Below are 21398 nucleotides of genomic sequence, written 5' to 3' on the forward strand. Positions count from 1 at the left end.
AGTTCAAGGCACAATATAACTCAACTAAGTTCTGCAATTCATGTTCCATCCTTGTCCCTGCACACGCTCAGAGCTGCAGAACCAAACTGCCTTCCCGACTCAGGGGAACCACTGCAACATCACTGACATGGAGAAATGCTTGCAATATTAGAGACAGCTTGGCAATACCTTTACCTTCACATACAGCTTTAGATCATACGCCTATACACTTACACATTTTCTTCCTTAGAACACAGTCTTCACAGAAATAAGCACCAAAATAATACTGAAGTCACAACTCTCCTTTAGGTGCTGACAAAAGCACCTTGTACTTCCTTTCATCTGAGTCTTGCCTCAGGCTCAATAAGGAAAAAGACTACTTGCACACAAGTTTGCACAGAATAATAAAAAAATGTTCTGATTCGCATCTGGTTACTTAACAGCTTATTCTTGAGAAACAGGAAGGTACATCTTTTGGGGGGTTGTTAACACCTGGAAAAAAAAAGGAAAAAAAAAATCCTCCCCCAATACATATACCACCTATAAAGTCAGTTATCTATAACATAATGCCTTTTGAAGCCAAAAAACACATTTCAACAAATTTAACCCAAGGGGTTTTTTTTAAAAGCTGTTATCAAGGCCCGCAAAGGAGAAACTCTGCCAGTCTAATCTTGGTCTTGCCACTAAGCTTTGGATGTATTAAATTCACTAAAACTACTCTGTAAATAGTTTGTGATGTTTAGCAGTAACAAAACAATATTTACATTTATATCCACGGAGTTTAAATCAAAACTTCTGTGTTGGTCCTAGGAAAGTGGACAAGTTCTATCCAGACCAGATGTCTAAGAAAGCCCACGGTGGTACCTCTGTGTTTACACTACGGGGAGAGTCCTCCTGCCACTGGGGAGTTCAAATGTCATGGTGCTGTAACACATTTAGCTATCCTTACCAAAAGCTCAACCCACAGGTGCAAGACGTTTCCCTAGCAGAAGCTGTGATCCCGATTAGAAGATTTTCTCTTCTAAAGCTCAGCTCTGTTGTGTGTTACAGAGGGCGAAGGGCTGCTGGAAATCCCGGGTACCGCTGCGGGACCGGCAGACGTGCTCCCGGGTAACGCCTCGGCTGCTCCCGGCGGCTTTCCCCGCAGCGGGCACAGGCACGGGCACAGCTCCAAGCAGCCTATGCCGGGACACACCGCTCGTTCCCGGGGAACCTGCGCTCACCGCCTGACGCTCTGAGAAACACGACACAGAGGCCCGAGGAGTGTTCTGCGGCCTGTGACGGGAGGAACACCGAGTCCCGGGAAGTCACGCCGGAGCCGCCATTTGCCGGCGGCGGGGCGCGCTGCGGGTAAGCCTCGGACGGGCGGGACAAGCTCCACAGGGACGGGGTTCCCCGTTCCCGCGGCGGTGAGCCGGACCCGCACCCTCCGCGGGTTCCGGGCCCGTTGCGCTCCCTCAGCGCGGCCGAGCGGGGACACGCGGCCACGTGACCAGAAACCGCCATGGCGCGAGGGGCGTGCGCGGCACGGGGGTGGGGGAGGTGAGCCGGTACCAGCGTCACGTGACGCCGGGCAGCACCCCGCTCGCCTCCCGCCCTCCCTCACGTGACCCGGTTTGTTGTTGTTGCGGCCTCCGCGGGGCGGGTGCCCGCGTGGGCGGTGGCGCGGTCACGTGCCGGGTTTAAATCGCTCCCCGGGGGTGGGGGCTGTGGCGCTGCTGCGCGCTGCGCCGGCCGGGAGGGGGGCGGCGGTTGCTGCTCCAAGATGGCGGACGAGGAGGCTCCGCTCCTCCGGCAGCGCGACGGCGGCCCCGGCGGCGCGGCCGAGAGCGCCGAGCCCGCTCCGAAGCGCCAGCGCCTGGACTCGGAAGACGGCGGCTGCGGGCGGGGCCCGGCGGCCGCCCAGCGCCCGGACCGCGGCGCGGGGCCGCCGCCCGTCGCCGCTGTGGCGGCGGAGCTGCCGGGTGAGGCGGCGGCGGTGACCGCCGATGGCGGCGGCCGGGCGGAGGAGGAGGACGAGGAGGCGGCGGCAGCGGCGGTCTGGAGCGGCGCGGACAATAGGGCCGGGCTGTGGGGCCTGCCCCGGGCGGAGCCGCCTCCGCGGCAGCGGGGCCGGGGGGAGGGGGCGGAGGCGGCGCCCGGCGAAGACGCAGCGGAGGCGGCCATTGGCTGCAGGCGGGCGCAGTGTTCAAACGGGGCGGCCGGGGCGCCGGCCCCGCATCCCGGTGAGGACCCGCACCCTATCCCTCCCCCTCCGCCCGGCCCGCGGGGCGTCCCTCGCAGCGAGAGCGGCCGCGGCCGCGGCTCTCGGGACGCCTGTTCCCACCGCTGCCTTCCCGCGGCCGCCCGGGCTCCCCCGCGGGCCGGGCCGCTGGCGGGGGCCGGTGCTCCGCTGCCGCAGCCCGGGCCGGCCGGGGCCGGTGCCGGGAGAGCGGGCGCCGCGAGCAGCGGGAGCTCCGCTCCGGGCGGTGCCGGTGCCGGCCCGGCGCGCTGCGCTGCTCCAGCCAGCCCGAGCGGGCTGCGCACGTCTTTCTAAACCTGATCGATTCTAGCTCTGATCAGCCCTCGTCAAAGCCTGTTGCTGTTTGTGCTGGGCTGCATAGCAGCACATCGGCTCAGCTCTCGTTTCCGAAAATATTTATTGTGCTGTGTTGCTGGAAACAGTTATTAAAAAAGAAAAGTCATAAGCCCTGTTTCCCTTCCACACTTTCTGCCATGAAAGTTATTTCTGTTTCTTGGAAACCTGCACAGAAAGCACAGGAGCAGCAGTCTTGACCCATTCTTCAAGTTACAGTCTTGGTTCAGATTTCAGTGACTGCAGCAAAAACTGACCTGTAATCTTTAGAAGTATCTTTGCAGATCATATTTGAAGCAGACTCAGTATGAAAGTACCTTGCGTTGCATTCCTGAAACATAAGTTTTTGAGGGGGTTTGGTTTGTTCTTTAAGGCAGTGCTTTGGAAGTCTTCCTAAAAGGTATAAGACGCTGCATTCCGCCAGCAGAATCCTGGAATGCAGTTAAAGATATTTTACCTTTAACTCTGTAATAAAACTCATCAGAAAATTTCTGCCTGTGCAAAATCTGTCCCAAAGGCACCAGAGCTGTATGATGTGCTCGGAACACCCTTGGCATTCAAAAGCTCCATTAGAACAGCACAAGAGTAAAGCTAATGATTCCTTGTAAGTGCCTTTTTCATAAGTTGCTCAGCTCCTCAGGCATGTTTTGGCAAGCAAGCCCTGTATTCCCTTGAGGAACTGAATACACAGAGAGTGTTACAATTTAAACTGTTAGTTTAGCCTGTTTGTATCTATAAAAGTGTTTCTTAAATACAAGACAATGTTACCTGTATACGTTGAGTCTTTAACAACATACGCTTTGATTCTTTACATTGCAGACATAAGAGATTTTTTTTTTTTGTAACACTTGCACTTCACACTTGCTGATATATACTAATCAACTTTTTTCTTCTTTGTGATGCTTTTTGCATATGTTCACTGACTTCATGCGTAATGAGGTGGAAGTGAAATCCTGTAAATACGTAGATTACTAATAAGAAATAGTAATGTTGAAAGAGCACCCATGGTCTCAGATGAACAAGACAGCAAGCACAAAAAGCAAATTTCTGTCCTCTAGTTCTTTCCATTCTAATCAGAATAAAGTATTTGTGCAAACAAGGGAAAGAACAGGACAACACAATCTCTGAATAAAAAAAAATGATGTTTTGTGCTGGTCTTTATTGAAGAGTAAAGGCAAATAACCTAGCTAAAATAGTGTTGGGGTGTATTCAGAGAGATATTGAAAACTATTATAGGAATTCTTTGCTTTGGCGAGCATGACTGAAACTTGTTCTCCTTTGTAGATAGTCTTAGGTTTTCAACAAATTAAGCTACAGTTGCTGTGGCTATTTTTAATTAAAAAACCCACACACAATAACAAAGATTTAGTAGTCTGTTCTAATGAGCTGCTCAGGTGGTTTTTTTCTTTTAAAAGGTTGTGCTCTCAAAACCAAGTCAAAGATAAGTCTATAAATGGTGACATGTTTTCAGTTAATCCCATTTCTCAGTGAGCTGTGTAAGAGAAAGGATTTTTAAGTGTATTTTTAAAACACTTGGATTATTTTTAATATACAAAAACCCCTTAATGTCCAACCCTATCTAGAATGAAAATTTCACTAAGGTCAACGTCCAGCCTACTAAAGCCCAGTATTAAGACAGCAAATTACTGAAGGCTTGAAAGCACATCTAGAAACTCAAAAATGGTAGAAATTTTCTCTTAAGTGATGAAACTGCCTCTTCGTTATTCATTGCAATTATCTTTTAAAATTGTATGTTTTATGATATATTTAAACCTATATCTGTGCTGTTTGTCTCCAGTGTAACCCTCCTTGTTGTGATGTCTTGCAGATAACTTCCTTTTTAGTGATGAAATCATAGCCAATGGTTTTCACTCCTGTGACAGTGATGAAGATGACAGAGCCTCACATGCAAGTTCTAGTGACTGGACCCCAAGACCACGTATAGGTAGAAGCCTATATAATGTTCTTAGATGCTCTTTGCCTTTGAACAGTTACTTTTTTCTTCCCAGTCTTCAAATGATTCATTCTGTTGCAAAAAAATTGGCAATTACTGATTTTAAGCAGCATAGAGTTGTTGACTCTGTTCCGTATGGTTTTTAAGGGGTTTAAGAATGAACCTCTTTAAACTTGCTGTATTTTGATTAAAATTGTCGATGTCTTTTTTGTGTAGCTATCCTGCTGTGATGTGTATTAAAAGCATACATGCAGTCCCACTAAATCGAACAGATTTGTGGCATATTTCTAGCCTATTTCCTTAGTGGTATTAATACTTTAAGGAACAAGAAGATGGATCTTGTATGACTTCAGCCAGTCTCTAGGGCTCACCGTCCTAAGTGTGACACCAGTTTGGGAGTTATTGGTCTGTGTGTATAGTGCATATTAGCAGTAGATAAGTTAAGCACGGCCACGAGGAAAGTTCTTGCCTGACACACAGAACTGCTGCGGTCGCTGCCAGGGCACAGGGGGTTGGCACTTGAGGCCTTTTGTCTATAATTATCACAGACATGATAATTATAGAATCACAGATAATACCGCAGTGTTCATTTTGCCACTATTGACAAGAACAGCAGCAAGAAAACGCATTATGACAACACAATATTCCATATGTTGTCTTTGCTGATCCCTGTCAGATGATCTCTGTTGGTACCTTTTGGGTGAATACATATCACAGTTGTTTTCTTTACATGAATTCTAACTGGCCTTACTATAGCTCTTCGGGTTGTCTTAGTTCAGCTTCTTATTCTAAGATTTACCTGTTTTTCTTCTACCACTCTAATCCAGAGTGTTTCTGGAAAGTCTGATTTCCTGGCTTTAGGAGGTCGTGTTTGAAATGGTCACTGTGAGACAACTAACAGAACAACATCCTTCCATGGACTGGTGGGCCTTATTTGTCTCTTAAGAGTGATGTTTCATAATATGACTAGGAAGTATATGTATGTTTGTTGTCTCTTCAACTTATTACTGTAAATATGTTACAAAATGGTGGAAATATACAAGTGAAGCCAAAAATGGAGATACCTTGTTAAAATCTTGTTGCTAAACAAGTGCACCTCTGAGAGCCATCAAGCTTGCTATGACCTGGGATTCCTAGGTTGAGTAACTTTCTATGAAATCTTTCATGGGTTAACATGAAGTAATGAGAAATAAGTAAAAACCCTAGCTATAGTATCACTTCAGAATTTAGACCAAAACTTCAGGGGTTTTGATGAACAAAGCATTAAATTGGATTAATAAAATTGTAGTAGCAAGCATTAATAAATGGGACAATGATCGCAATAATCTGAAGTGCTTGACCTAATTTTAAATATTTCTATTTTTTTTTATTTTTTCTTAGGTCCCTACACTTTTGTGCAGCAGCATCTCATGTTAGGTACAGACCCACGGACCATTCTGAAAGACCTGCTGCCAGAAACCATCCCTCCACCGGAACTGGATGATATGACGCTGTGGCAAATTGTTATAAACATTCTTTCAGAACCACCAAAAAGGAAAAAACGGAAAGATGTTAATACTATCGATGATGCCGTGAAACTTTTACAAGAATGCAAAAAAATAATGGTCCTGACTGGAGCTGGGGTATGTATTGTGCAATGACAGTGAGGTTAAATACCTGTGTGGTGCTTTACAGCAGGTGGATGATGTGACCTTCACAGCATTTGTAATCAAATAATTGTGCTAGATGGGAAGAGGAGGCGCAGCTCTCTGCTAGAAAGATGCACACTGCCAGACTGGAGCTTCAGTTGGAAGTGACAAGATCTCTCTTTATAATAAAATATTGATAAACATTTAAACAGTTGCTTCCATGCAAAATAGTTATGGAACAAGAGCACACCTACCTGTTCCAAAACATTTTCTATCCTAGTAATTTTTTCATTTCAAACAGCTAATGATTGGGGTTTTTTTAATCTCAGTGGATTTCCTAAAATACCTGATGGAGGCAGAGGGACTAGAAGACTAGGAATCAAAAGGAAAAAAAAAGAAAATGGTCAGCAGGGGAGAATTATAAGGAGAGCTTAATTAGATTTCAGTAGACTGAGTTTTTCTTTTAACATGTGCTACTTTGTGATAGTAACAGGATTGATTAGTCACTGTTTTTCTAAAGAACATTTTTAAACTGTTGTACATTTGCAGCCTTTTAGCTGTTTACCAGATCTTGATATGAAAGTCGATCAGTTTTTGCTTCTGCTGTGATTCAAATCAGTTTGTCACAAAAGCACTACAGCTTCTCTCACCCAATCTTGCTCTTCCTGTAATCGCTATCATACCCCTGTTCCTCCTCCTCTTCCCATTTATTGTATGAGACAATAAATTTTAGTCTTTATTGACTGCTTTGATAAACAGCGCTTGTTTATCAAAGGGAGCTTATTCATCAAAAGTAAGAATCTATTCTGCTACTGTGTTAGGATGTAAAAAAAGAAATAAAAATCAACCACCTTGTCCAAACCTAAGTTGGAAAGTTGGGAGGTCAATGAACATTTACTAATCAAATTTAATGTAACACTACCTTAAATTCTTGTTCACTCCTTAGAAAACTTCCAGTAGTGAAAGTAAGTTCTGGTGTTTTATAACTGCCTGTATGGGTTGTACTAAAGGTTTTTCTCCCCAGTTGTCAGACTGTTTCTTCTGCTTGTGATTTGGTATTTGTTATCTTGGTCCAAAAAAAAAAGAAAAGGAAAAATAAATACAGAGAACCCAGACTGGTTTTGTTCTTAATTACTGTGAGCATACAGAAATGTGGTTTCCCAAATAGTTTGTATCATAGCAAGTCTTTAATAGCCCAATATGTAGTTTTCCTTATTTCAGATTGCAAAAATATATTTCAGGTGTCAGTGTCTTGTGGAATACCTGACTTTAGATCCAGAGACGGCATCTATGCACGCCTTGCTGTAGACTTCCCAGACCTGCCAGATCCTCAAGCAATGTTTGATATAGAATACTTCAGAAAGGACCCCAGGCCATTTTTTAAGTTTGCAAAGGTATGGTTTTTCCAACAGTTCTTATCTTGGTCAGTAAAGTAAGATAACAATGGTAAAATGCATAAATCAGATATAAAACTATGTTAACAAAATGCTATCTTTATCTTTTTTTATAAACAAGATAGAAAAACATGTTAATATATTGAACTTCCTTTAATGAGAGGTCTCATTCAGTGGCATGATAACTCTCTCCTTGGGCAGGTCTTTGCAATGTATCAATTCTATATCCGCAGTGTTACTTCCATCATTGCATGCAACCACAGATAAGCCGTATGAGAAATATTTCGCAACATTCTCTCTCTCCTTTTAAAGCTTATTTTTACTGTTCCTGTTATAAGTATAATCATTCTAGACAGTATCTCCAGTTTCAGGGAGGATAAGTAGTTACTTGATCAAACCCCAATAATCTTAGCTGCTGTTACTTTACCTGAAAAATGAAAGAATACGAGAAACTTTTGGCCAGCACACGAGTAACGTGGAAAGCTACATTTGAACTGGATATCCTGTGATATGCTCTGCAGCATCATACAACACATTCACATTTTATCACTGGATTTACAGCAAAGAGGACTAAAGCAGTTTCATACACTAATAAGTTTGTTCTTGTTTCTGATTTTGGTATAGCTGTGACAAGTATCTGTACATCTTAGAGAATTCATAGAATGAAAGCCCTTTTGCAGGGACTGCTTAACAGGGGGAACACAGCAGTTTTTGGAAAGTTGTTAGTGATATTAAACAGTTCAAAAAGCAGAGAGTACATCTCAGAGACAAGAAGGAGTTATAGAAGCTCTAGACATATGTAGAAACAAAAAAGTAATGGCATTTAGTCTGTAATTTCCTCAGGATGGAAAAAAAACATCAAAACCAAAATAAGAATTACTACAGGACCAGCAAGGACTTGTGAAAAATCAGTCACTGCTAGTGGTGCTCACTCGTTCTTACCTTTGCTCACAATCTATACAACTGCTCTATTATTTTATAAAGATTGGAAAAGAAAATTAAAAGTGTTCTTCAGCTGCCTGTCTTTCTCTGAAAACCTGTTCAGATATGACATATTTTGATGCTCATTAGTATACACAGTTCATTGGTTTTTTAACAATAAAACAAGAAACCACAGAGCAAACAAAAAACCCAACTTACTTGAAGCTTCTTCATACACAGGTTTTTCCAGAATAGTCCAAATCCAATTTGGCTAATTTTTTACTAAAATAATTTCCTTCTCCTTTTCTGTCTGTCATCTCAGCTGGAATATTGATTTTTAATTCCGTGAAATCTCAAGTTCCTTTAATTCTAGGAGCAAAGACTGGCCAAAGCAATCTGCAGGGCTCAGTGGCAGGACACGTCTTGCTTCTTCAGACTAAAATATAAAAGCCGTTGGGAGCACATGAATATCTGATGATCATCACATCATAGCTTAGTCATGATCTAGGTAACAGCACTCTGAGCAGTCGTGGATCATTGCGGTAGTTTAACTCCACAGACCCCTGTAGCTTCAGAATTATGAGTAACTTGAGTACTTTGGGGAAAAAATGCTTGCAAAAAGTCCTTTTTGATTGTCAATAGTTAGGCTGGATGATAGCTGGAGGCAGAGCTGTCACAAAGGTTCGTTTAAGAGTTCACTCTTGTGCTGCTAGAACTTTGGGTTCAGATTTTAAGCATCAGCTGGTAAAGGTGGGCAGCAGCCTCCTTCTTGCCAACTTTCTTCTGAGCAGTGAATCTTGTGCTCTTTCTGTACAAAGGCCTCACTTTCCCAGGTCAGGTTCCAGCTCAGTTGCTGTTTAGTGGTGAGAGTGCCTGGAGAGCCCAGCGTCTGGAAGTCAAGTTCCTCCCCTAAATAAATGCTGCCCAGAACCAAGAGGTGCTGCTGCTGCTGTCCTCCTAGTTGCACAGCAACCAGAGGTACCCGCCGGGTGGTCAGCTCTAGACAGGCTCCTCATGTGAAGCTTTCAGCTGGGTGCCCACGTTTAATTTTTCCTTTTGGCAGGCTCTTTGTTCACTGTGAGCAAACATCAAACAATCCTACAGAAGTGCCTACATTTTTTTTTTTAGATATACCTATCTCCTCTCCCTTAATCTAATGGAATCCAAATTCCTCATGAGAATTTTGTCTGACTGCAGTTAAACCATGTATGTTTCTAATAACAAATGTTGAGGTTACTTGACACTTGAAAAGGAAAAAAAAGCTTTCCTATTTCATAATCCTCAAAACCAAAAAAGACCTAAACCTGGATTTTATGCTCTGTGAAAACAATCCACCAGCTTCCACGTGGAGCAATTCATGCTGACACGATCAGAAGCTCAGCTGTGGAAGGGGGTGTTGGATCTGAGAGAAATGGCAACATGTGAAGGGACGGACATTAACCACTGGCATAACCATATTGATAATATTTAGCTCTGTGTGAGTTGCTACGTTTAGAATAAAGACGTTTACACTTTCTCGTGTTCTGAATTCCCTAGGAAATTTATCCAGGACAGTTCCAGCCATCTCTCTGTCACAAGTTCATAGCTTTGATGGACAAAGAAGGAAAACTACTTCGCAACTATACTCAGAACATAGACACATTGGAACAGGTTGCAGGAATCCAAAGGATAATACAGTGTCATGGTTAGTGATTTTAGTTTCTCTTTTCTCATTTTATGTGTAGGAATGATTTTTACTGGTGCATGTGACACAGTAATTGCTATTGGAATTAATTTTTTTCTTGAATTAGCATCTCTTGGAAACTTATTCTGCTTTTAAAATGTTGATTATTTAGTATGTTAGCTAAAATTATTAGCAATACAATAGAATAACATAAGAAAGAGGATGAGAAACATTCTGTTTGGACACATCCAGTGAGACCTGATTGCTTGTTTGTTGCCAACACTCTCATGTATTGCATTATTTCATGAAATGCATCAAACTTCACTTAATTTGGTCTTTCCCTTGTAGCTTCAGCAGAGTTTAGAGTTCTTTTCAAATGCTTCTTGGCACCGTCCACCACAGTTGTTAATTTAACAGGAGAACAATGGTAACTTGTGACCCCAAGTCCATGAGAAGACTGGGGAGCAGACAAGTGTGAGCTTGGCCAAGATGCACATGTGCCTGTCCACTGCTTACAGATTGTGCACTTTGCAGCTCGAGAATTTAGCCTCTTTGTAAAATTATTGTTAGGTAGCTTAAATATTTAAATCAGAAGTGAACATTTCTTTCAGAAATTACACTTGATAAACAGTGGTCTTTGTGTATCAGTGAAGATCCACACCCTGTTCGCACAAGCTTAGACCTTTTAACATTTATTTGGAGCTTCTTTATATTCATGTATGAGAACACACACTGTGGAAAATCAGTCTTTTCATAGTTCCCTCTCACTGTTTATCGACGGCGTTTAGCTATTATCTTATTCTTTATTCAGAATATAGTCCATTGAAATCTTAAAATGTCCTGACACTTCAATGACTGTACCTCATCTAAAATACTGTGGATTAATCACCAGTTCAGTTGAACTGAACATCATCTTGTTAGACCTTCACTGTCATACACATTCTGTAATTAAGATACCAAATTAAGTGGAATATCTTAATTAGTTTCCAAGGACTTGCAAATGTCAAGCTAAAAGGCCAAGGATCCATTTTTAAGGAAAGGATGCAGAAAATCAGTTCTTAAAGTGCACCTTTGGATCATTTAGTAGACACTTCTGGCAAATAAATTATTTAAAAGCAGCGCTGGTATGTTTGTGAGACCTGTCTGTCTAATTCCACCCTTTCCAGGGAAGAAACCCACTTGGTTCCTTGTGTACAAAGCTTAGCTCAGTGCCAGGTTTGTCAGTTTTCTTTAATCAGGGCAAACACGGTGCTCTGTCATGGTGACCAAAGAGCACACAATGGAATCCTGCCTGTCAAATAACCCAAATCTAGTGCTAGTTTCCATTTGTAGTGGGTGTGCCACACATTATCTTTTGGTTGTCATTCTGTATGAGGTATTTATCATTAATTTCTTACATGGCTATGTTTTAGCACATCACTACCATGTTCAAGCTTCCCATTTTTTCATTTGCACACTACAGTAATTGGATTTCAGGCCATCTTTAGTGTATGGCCTGTATATGTTTATTGCAAATTAAAAATATTCTTTAAAAACATCCTGTGGACCTTGTTTCATAGTTAGGAGAAAATCTGTCCATTTTTTGCATTATTCAGCATTCTGTCAACTTCCAGCATTATTCCTTTCACAGATAAAAGGCCTTGTAGGCCAGTCTCACTGGACATGTGCACACCAGCAGGCCGCTCTAATTCAGCACAATGACTTTTTGCACTGTGTATTTCCATGTGTGTGTTAGCACCTGATAAGCTTTCCCGTCAGACCAACAGAGACACAAATGCTCTACCAAATCAAAAAGGCAGCTCCTTCCGCTGCCTCAAAACAGCCCAGTCAGAGTTGCCAACTGGCTGGATGGAGCAACCACCTTCACAGAGTCTTGCCAAACAGACGCTGGCTAAGCTGGGTGCCCAGTTCAGAGCAGTATTTCCATTTGAACAATGCTGTTGTAACTGAAAGGAACAGTACTGTGGTTTAGTTGCCTATAGCAAATTTTTTACTAGCGCGTTTTCTTAGTTATTTTGCCCTACAGTTTCTCTGTGTCCTGCTGCTGCTGTGTGCAGAGCTGTTGGCGCTAATTACCTGTGTAAAGAGGGAAAGGGAGGGTTCTGTTCTCTCCTCGTGTCTGCTTGCACAGGTTGGGGGCATAAGAGGACACAAAACAATTGTTGTTGACATGCATGTGGTATATCCTACTCTCTGCTATTTTCCCTGTAGAAGAACTACTTTTAGTACTGTAAGTACCTTCTCTTAATTTTACATCACTTTTTAATGACCAATTTTTACAGCACTGCAACATGACAACCTTTGTGTCAAAACAGCTTGGGCAAAAAGACCAAATCTGAATGACTCAAAACCCTTATTTCTGCCATATGGGTTTTTCCCCTCAGGTTCCTTTGCAACAGCTTCCTGCCTGATCTGTAAATACAAAGTTGATTGTGAAGTTGTCCGAGGAGACATTTTCAATCAGGTAAAAACTTGCTTTAATTCACTGCAGCTTTCTAATAAGTAACTCAGAAAAAAAAACCCACTCGCACAAAATGCCATCCTTGGATTGCTTAAAAGATCTGCTTTTAAAAGGCTACATGTCTTTGCATGTATTTCATAAAAGTGCCTATTTGTATTTTAGCATTTCCTCTAGTATTTAAAAGTTTACGCAAATACTATACTGGAAAAAACTAGGTAATGGGAAAAAGCAGAACAAAGCTGTAAGAGTCCATTTTTAGTGGAACCTCCAAGAAAAGGAGAGGTTAAAGGATAAGTAAAAAGTTGGATCTATACCTGGTTTATGTTAATTTGAACTCGCAGTCACACTAAGAACGTGTTATTAGCTGTTTATACCATTGGTTGCTCTTTGAGCATTTACTTACATTAAAGCTGTGTTTAAAGGGTGATGATGCATGGAGAAGTTGCTGATTCTCTGATCAAAAAGAGCTTGTTCATAGAGATGGAATGCTCAGGAGCCTTCTTCTGCAGGTGCATGTGTTTTCATAAATGTTTGGAGGCCACAGTTGCAACTTTAGATGAGAAACACAGAAGTAAATCTTTCAGGTATTACATTTGAAATGGAGCTCAAGGAAAGCCTTTCAGAAGAGATGTTTGAGTTAAAGCTTTAGGAAAGGTGAATCTCATAATCCTGAAGCTTTGTAACGCTGAAATATTGAATATGAAATCTGGTTTACTTTCCTATTGAGAATATTATCTTTGAGAACTTTTTATCTTACAGATGTTTGCTGCTCCTTTGCTGTCAAAGCCATCTGGTTGGAGTTTAGGTTTTCTTCCTTGTGAACAACCATTCCTAGGCACTCTGTAATTTTCTGGTTTGATTGTTAGTGGTCAGGACTCCTTTTCCTATCAACACTTGAGTCATTGTACCTTTCTGTGCTGAAACAAACTTCTCCCCTGATGTCCTGTCCATGCTGGTGCTCAGTAATGGAGGCGTGGGGGGAAGCAGCCTATAGCAATACTGACTAACGAGAAATAAGGGGGTTCTTATTCCTGAGGTGGGACTGAAGGAGTTTTTCACACTCGGTCTCTCAGTGCTAATATAACAGTACTGTTGCCAGGTATCTTTCCAGGGCAGGCCCCAGCTGTAATACTGACTGATTTTCATAATGCAAAATAAATATAGTTATTGCCAAATACAATTTCACACAACAAGAAATAGCACTATTGAAAGAAAACATGTCCTTCCTCCTTTATGCCTGAAAAAAAAATCTGTTTGCCATCATCATTTTTATTCTGTAGCCTGTCTTTCCCAAACCAGCACTCCGCAGTTTGTTGCCTGTATAGAATTGGGTCTCTTAGAGACAAAAAGAAACCTTTTCTGTATTTCTGAAACAAAATACTGTCCATTTCAACGGTTTTGCTCTCTACCAAGTCCCCTTTCACAGAAATGGTTTTGGTACCCAAGTCCCAGTAGACAGTCTAGTTTCTAGTCCCTGCTATTTGAAAGGCCAGTTATACGTGGCCCCAGGTCCTTAGTTTTCCCTAAAAATACTACCTGTCCTGTTCTTGCCCATCCCTGATGGCTGTAAGTGCCTCACAAGGAAGTGATTCTGGCTGGCATCCTCTGCCAGGATTTCCCTTCAACGTGCTCGTTCCCTCCAGCGTGATTCTTTCTCTGGGCTGCTGCACACAACCATCCTTCTGGATGAGAAGTGGCAGCAGTTCTACATCACACAGATCGCACTTCTGAGTAAACAACTGTCAGTCACTTCCAAAACCAGCACTTTTTCTTTGCTTCTGATTATTTTAGGCAGCTTCAAGAAACGGTGGAAGGGTCTCAGATTTAGAAAGAAAAGGTCCAAGAAATGGCAAGCATGCACCAGTTCTTGGATATTCCTAAACCGACATAATACTTACTAATCATCTTGGTTTTGACACAGATAACACCAATAGTCAATGAGAAATTCCATTTCTCTTTCATTAGAAAAATACATCAGCAGAGGCGGCGGGGTTTGGGGGGGAGTGCTGCTTCTGGAGGGACAGAGGACCCTGGACAATTGAGTGGCCAGTTATCTAGCTTTAACTGCTTGGTACCAATTTTAGCTCTTGGAATAGATCTTCCCCCTTACTGACAACCTTTCTGAGGATTAGCAGAGAAGCTGGTGAGTAGTGAGGTGTTGAAATGTATTTATGGGCCCATTACAGTAACTCTGATGATATGGATAGGGACATCAGTTGCTCTACAGAGATCCATTAAGTCACAAGTCATTTGACTTCCCATGAGAAACAATGGAAACAGAGTTAATATTACCTGGTCTCTTTAAATCAGAAGTGAGAGGTCTTCATTTTGTCTTCCTCCTAATACAGAGCAAATTATTTTCCCCTCAACTCAAAGTGCAAAGGCATCACTAACATCAACAGAAGAGACAGCAGGATAAAAAGCTTCAGAAAAGTTTAAGCTGTGTATGTGTTATGAGCTCTCTTCTAATATGGAAAGATCCGAGGAAGAAGGTCAAGATTCATTCTACCCATCTGCTCCTTTTTGGGGACTTCTTTAGATGGTTTCCCTATCGCGTGGGGTTTGTTATGCTCGTTACATGGGGAAGGTTTCCTCCGTAAGACTTCTGGTTTGTGTGCCATAGTGCTGCTTTACACATTCCTCCCACAAGGTTTTCTTAAAAGAAGGATTAGATTCTTTGTTCAAGGACTCATTTCGGGCACGGCCCTTTGACACTAGAGGAAGGCCTCTTCCTTGTGCTGTTTTCTCATATGGAAGGTATCAGCCTTTGTCCTACTGCAGGCATCCATAAACTAGTTATTTGATTTAAACTTTTCTAAGTTCTGTATTCTTTTTTCTGCTATCTTCTGTGTACAAGAGGGAGTTGTTATGCATTTAAGTGTCAGTTTTGCTAAAATCTGAGGTTTTCAAGGGTGCAGCCTTGAATTGTAGTAGCAGCAGCTGTTGTACTGCAGGTTGTCCCTAGATGTCCCAGATGTCCACCTGATGAGCCCCTCGCTATCATGAAGCCGGATATCGTGTTCTTTGGAGAGAACTTGCCTGAGCAGTTCCATCGCGCCATGAAGTACGACAAAAATGAAGTTGATCTCCTTATTGTCATTGGGTCTTCACTGAAAGTAAGACCAGTAGCATTGATTCCAAGTAAGTTACTGTCTCTGGTAATACTGTCTTCCAAAAATTTGGATCAAAAGTGAAATTCTCAGTTAAGAGCTCCAAGAAATGCTTTTGGCTTAATTCAGTGAAAAAAAATAGATTAAACATCTGTTTTTCAAAGATGAAAACTGATTGCCTATGGAAAGCTGAAATGCCATATAGAGAAAGTAACAAATTCCAAGTGCTTTTTGTACACTCCAGGCAGAGCTCAAGGTAACGATAAGCTGAAAAACTACTCTCCTAAAACTTGAATGACTTTGTTCTGAGATTCAATTAATTTCTCTCCCTGCATGGTATATGCTTTCAGAGTTACCAGAAAGATTTAGAAAGGAATCATCGTTAAAAATACAAACGTAGGGTCAGAAAATCAGATCGAGTACATCAGGTGTCTCGAATTGGAGTTTTTCAAGTCAGTACCTAATACTAAATGCTACCCTGTGTGACCATTTGGACCTTTAGCTTTCAAAAATGATGTGGAAAAATATCTCTGCTACTATAAATTATAGGTAAACGGCCTTCAGGAAGGCTGAGAAAATACCATGACCGGTGATTTCTTTGCCTACTGAGTGCAAGACTTAGTGGTACTAAAGAAATTCTCCCGTGTAGAGCTTGAGCGGACGCATTTAGCACCTGCTGTGACCTGGGAACGGCGCTGCAGCCTCGGCAGAATCTCGTGTTTGGGCTGATGGGAGCTTGGGATCCACTGCACAAACCGTTGCTCTGCCTGTGTCCTGGAGCTGGATTTGCTGAGTTGGTTATCTGAGGAATCAATGCTACGTTAACAAATTGCGGGTTCTGGAAGCCTAAATATGAGCAAATGGTTGAGCAGCCCTGTACAGCGCAGGCTGTACCTGGAAACGTTGGGATCTAATTAAGGGATGTCATTTGCCAGCAGATCTTCTTCACGTGCGTTTAAGGACATAACATGAATGCACGAAGTAAACACAATTCTTTCCAAAAATTATAGTACCAGTTTTAATAATCTAACACTTGAGCAAACATTGCTGTAGTTAATATTTCTGTGCCTGTGTTTCTCAGTGGTGGCACAGAGGAACACTTTACTGTAAAAAATGGGCAAAAAATCTAGATAAGCTACGGCCTGCATAGTGCCTCAAAGTGCTGTTGTTACACTTGAGATTTGTTTGTCTTCTTCCCCATCTGTTTTGATCTTGTGCCAAGTGAAAAGAGGAAAAGTCTGAGGAATCAAACTTTCTAAGTAGGATTCTGCTGAAAGTGGAAGTGAAGTAACTACCTGTAAGTTCTCTTTTCTATACATAGGTTCCATCCCCCATGAAGTGCCTCAGATCTTAATTAATAGGGAACCTTTGCCTCATCTACACTTTGACGTGGAGCTTCTTGGAGACTGTGATGTTATTATTAACGAATTATGTCAACGGCTAGGTAGCGAATATACAAAACTTTGCTACAACTCAGTAAAACTTTCCGAAATAACAGAAAAGCCTCCTCGAACGCACAAGGAGCTGGAAATGCACTCGGCCGAGCTCCCACCCACCCCTCTCAACATTTCGGAAGACTCTAGTTCACCAGAAGGAACGACCCCACCAGACGCTTCGGTTGTGTCTGCAGAACTGCCAGCAGAATGCAAGGCAGAAAACTGCGATCCTGCCTCGGAAACTAAAGGGACCTGCACAGAGGAAAAGCTTCAGGACACACAGACATCGCCAGAAAACCTTGACAATCCCACTAGTGAATTAATGAACTCTGAAACAATGAAGGAAAATGGATCTAACAGTGGAGAAAATAAAGAAAAAAATGAAATATTGAAGAAGTGCTGGGTAAACAGACCTGCAAAAGAACAGATTAGCAAAAGGCTGGATGGTAAGTGCTAACTTATTTCAGTATTTTACATCTTTTGGCCCAGATGTTTACTCTAGACTTAGTTTAAAGCAATAAATAAGTTACCCTTGAGGGAATCAGTGGGTTTTGGTGATTATTTTTGTGCAGACAAATGTCTACAGAACTCATCATTGTATCATTTATTTCTTTTATGCAACAGGAAATTTTTTTGTAATTCATAATAGGTTTTATAACCAGTGACTACATACCCCATAAAAAGATCAACGTTTAGGAGGTTGAAGGCAAGTATCAAAAATAAATGGGTTTCTACGATTTTCCAATGCAATTTCAGAACCCTGAGTGTGATGCTCAGGTGCTGAGAGGCTGGTTGCACGCGGTCAGCGTTGGGTACAGCCGCCCTGGAGAACCGGCCTTGGAAAGCAAATCTCGCAGCTGGGGCTGGGCACGATTTGCAGGAAACTTGAGACTTTCTGGGGAGCTGCAGTGCACTGTTTCTCAATGGAATGAGTTACCACACTACAAAAATCAGTGTGGATGAAGAACCAGGTGTTAAATTGCAACTTTCTATAAATCCAAGGCAGTTTTTAAGCTGTGTCAAGGACTCTGTGTAGCGGGTGCCGGTTCTGTTACAAATCCTGGCAATCCAGCTGTGAACAGCTGTGCCAATGACAACGGCTGCTGACCATTACAGTTCAAGGGAGGGGGAAGAAGGAATGCGGAGCTTTCCACGGAAGCATTTGTTATGTGCTGCTCCTGATGATACACTGAAATAAACGGGTTTCCACTGTAACCTGATTTGTTGGTGAAGCTTCAGTACTAAAAATACAGGTACCTTCTCACCAGAAGTCTTCAAGGTCTTTTCCGAATAATTTCTTTCACCCTTTTATTGACTTTCTCACTTCTGTTTCAGGTACTCAGTATCTATTTTTACCACCAAACCGCTATATTTTCCATGGTGCTGAGGTCTACTCAGACTCTGAAGACGACATCATATCTTCTAGCTCTTGCGGAAGCAGTAGCGAAAGTGGTTCATGTCGTAGTCAGAGCTTAGATGTGGAGGATGAGAGTGAGATCGAAGAGTTTTACAATGGCATAGAGGAGGAGGATGCTCCCGAAAGGGAAGAGGAACCTGGATTTGGGGAAGATGGTGTTGAACAAGAGGAATCGGCAGCTGATGAATCAGCTGATACAAACGAAGCTGCAGGGACTGATCATCCAAGCGACACGTTGTAAAGTGATCACTGACTGGTTACAGGAACTTCCCACCAGCATTAGGAGCTTTGGCATGTCAGAATGAATGTTTACGTCTGAATTTAGAGCAACAAAACCATAAGGATGTAGTGTTTATAAACAACTAAAACAGATTTTCCTGCTTAGTTTTTTACCTTTTTCAATAAAATTCTATTACTGCGCACTCAACACTAACTCATCTTTTTTTTTTAAGGTACTAGGAATATCTAAACAATTGTCACTATGTTCACTTTTAAGTTCATCTGTCTGGGCAGACATCCATGTATATAATACATATTTTTGCTTAATGAATTTCAGCTTGTATTATTTTAAAACAGTTTTGAAAAAGCCATTGGAATGTTAAACTAATATAAAGGGAACAGCTAATTTAGACCAAAGAATGGTATTTTCACACCTCTTGCTTTGTAACAGGTTTGTTTATTTAAAACCTCTTAACACTTCTGCTAACCCTTTCATTCTCGCCTAGTCTGTCACTAAACACTGGCATTTTCTGAGACCTACTGTGGCAGCTAATTTTTCGCTTTAACAGTTACTTTGTATGTTTGAGACATACTTAAATGTGAGTAGATAGTTAAATGGAAACAAGACAATGAGCACTTGTGAAATCCTCTGGTTTTTAGACTGATGAGTGCTGTGAAAACGCGTGGGTTACTGGGTTTAATGCTTCCTGTGGACGCGAAGCGACGTTGATGTTGGCTCCGTAGCAATTATAATAGTGGCATTTTAAGCAAAATGGATCCCCCGCGGTCAAAGTTTGTCATGTTGTACATGAAAGTCAAATATAGTGCAGCTTGTATTAAAAATAGCATTTGATAAATTGCCAAGGCTCTAACGTGGAAGCAAGGCTTGAGTTCAGAATAGTATTTCTACCAGCATGTGAGGACATGCACAAAAAGAAGCTCTTCCCCAGGAGAGCTGCACTGAGAGCCGCTCGGCTCTGCTCCGCTGCCGAGCGGGACAGACCCACCAAACCAGTGCCCCGGCATACGTAGGCTGAGCTCAGCTCTCGGCCTGGGAAAATGATTTTCCACCTGCCAGCTCCACCTTGCATATGAAAAGCAAAGCAGCCACTCCAGTGCTGACATAGTGCAGTCCAGTGCTAGGCTGCCTTAAAACTACATGTTGCAGATTTTCAAGCGCGGACCGTTTCCAGGCCTTTAGAACCATTTTCTAAAATTGCTCAGTGCAGTAGTCAGTGAAACAGCATTTTTCTATAAACCACTTCAACATTGGCCTGAATGAACCCTATGATGTACATTATTCATATACCTTGCTTTAATATTTGTTAAACTTTGGAACATGTATAGTAGCTGTTCTTACACGATACATCAAGTTAATAAATATTTAAGAACAGCCTCCTGTATTCATCAGAATATGTTGGCACGTTGTCTCATTGTCCAAATTTAATACAGCTCTTATTTGGCTACACTAAAGAATGCAATATGTTTAGTTTTCACTTGCATGTCACAATGTATTAGTTTGTGCTATAGGAGATATTTTAAATTGAAATACTTTGTTTTAAATTATTTTTACAGTGAGGATTGTTTTCTGCTCTTTTATATTGTATATAGTGTCTTTTATGTAATCTACTGGCATATGTTTTGTAGAAGACTGTTTAAAATGACTGGCTATCTTCCTGCAACTTTTGAAATACAAAACCAGTGTTTTATACTCGTACACTCTGTTCTAAAGTCTATTAAAATTGTCATTTGATTTCTTCTGGTTCTTATTGATTTCTGGTTAGATCTTAAAAGCTTTAAAAAAGATACTCTATAAAGTCAAGGTATATTCCAGCTCCTGTAAGGCATTACAGAGTAAACCGCTTTTTTCCATCTGTCCCCTGGGGGAAAAAAAGCCAGCGTGACTGAAGCTTGTCCGCACTGCCTTTGGTGACATGACCTGCTGGTCCCCATGCAGTGGTGGCCTCCGGAAAACTCCTTTTCTCCTCTCAAAGCACACTGCCCCCCCCAGATCAGCTCCCAGAGCCCTGGGGGCCAGGCCCAGCTGAGCTGCGTTTCCAGCACCTCACACCTGCTGCAGCGAATCCACCGCTCCGCTCACCCACCAGCCCTCACACACAAATCACACTCGCATTAGGCAACAAAAATACGTTTAGAAAACCTGCACACTTGAGACATGAAATAAAGTATTAAAACTGGCATTTAACCAACCACCCAGCACCCCTGCCTTCCCAGTATTACTGATGGCCACTAAATGTTCCAAGAAAGTAAGAAATACGTCTTGCTGATGCTGGAGAAACTTTTGCAGCAACACAAAGAAATTGCCACAGCAATTTTAGTCAACAACTGCACTTCAAAGATAAAGGACATCTAAGTTCTCCAGCACATCCTGAACTGGTCACCAACAGATCAGCAAATGTTCAGTCACTATGGTTTGGATTCTGTCTCAGAGCCCCTCACCTACAGAATAAGGCTATCACTCATCTTTTGGATCAATATTGATGTTGATGAAAAATCCAATTCAGTGAATATTAGAGAAAGTCCCACAGGGAAATTAAATAAAAAATATAGTGCTGGGTGGAGATGTTATGCACTAAATTAGACTTGGACCTGCACAACTGAACACAGAAACCCTCTCCTG

At 42.1% G+C, this 21398-nt stretch overlaps 1 protein-coding gene across 4 annotated transcripts; it reads left to right on the top strand.

Annotated features, from left to right (window-relative positions):
• The first annotated feature begins 942 nt into the window (after positions 1–942).
• SIRT1 (sirtuin 1) lies at positions 943–20510 on the top strand. 4 transcript variants are annotated; one of them, XM_065067917.1, is made up of 10 exons: positions 1666–2204; positions 4383–4499; positions 5889–6130; positions 7378–7530; positions 9988–10135; positions 12499–12578; positions 15530–15716; positions 17007–17567; positions 17746–17827; positions 18457–20510. In XM_065067917.1, the coding sequence occupies exons 1-9, from the start codon at positions 1745–1747 to the stop codon at positions 17784–17786; spliced, it is 1989 nt and encodes a 662-aa protein (XP_064923989.1). In that variant the 5' UTR covers positions 1666–1744; the 3' UTR covers positions 17787–17827; positions 18457–20510. The 4 variants fall into 4 exon arrangements, with proteins under 4 accessions (XP_021135574.1, XP_064923989.1, XP_064923990.1 ...); XM_021279899.2 differs by lacking the exons at positions 1666–2204; positions 17746–17827 and adding an exon at positions 943–1329; XM_065067918.1 differs by lacking the exon at positions 17746–17827.
• The last annotated feature ends 888 nt before the right edge of the window (positions 20511–21398 follow it).

Source organism: Columba livia, chromosome 6, assembly GCF_036013475.1.
Source record: "Columba livia isolate bColLiv1 breed racing homer chromosome 6, bColLiv1.pat.W.v2, whole genome shotgun sequence".
NCBI lineage: Eukaryota > Metazoa > Chordata > Aves > Columbiformes > Columbidae > Columba > Columba livia.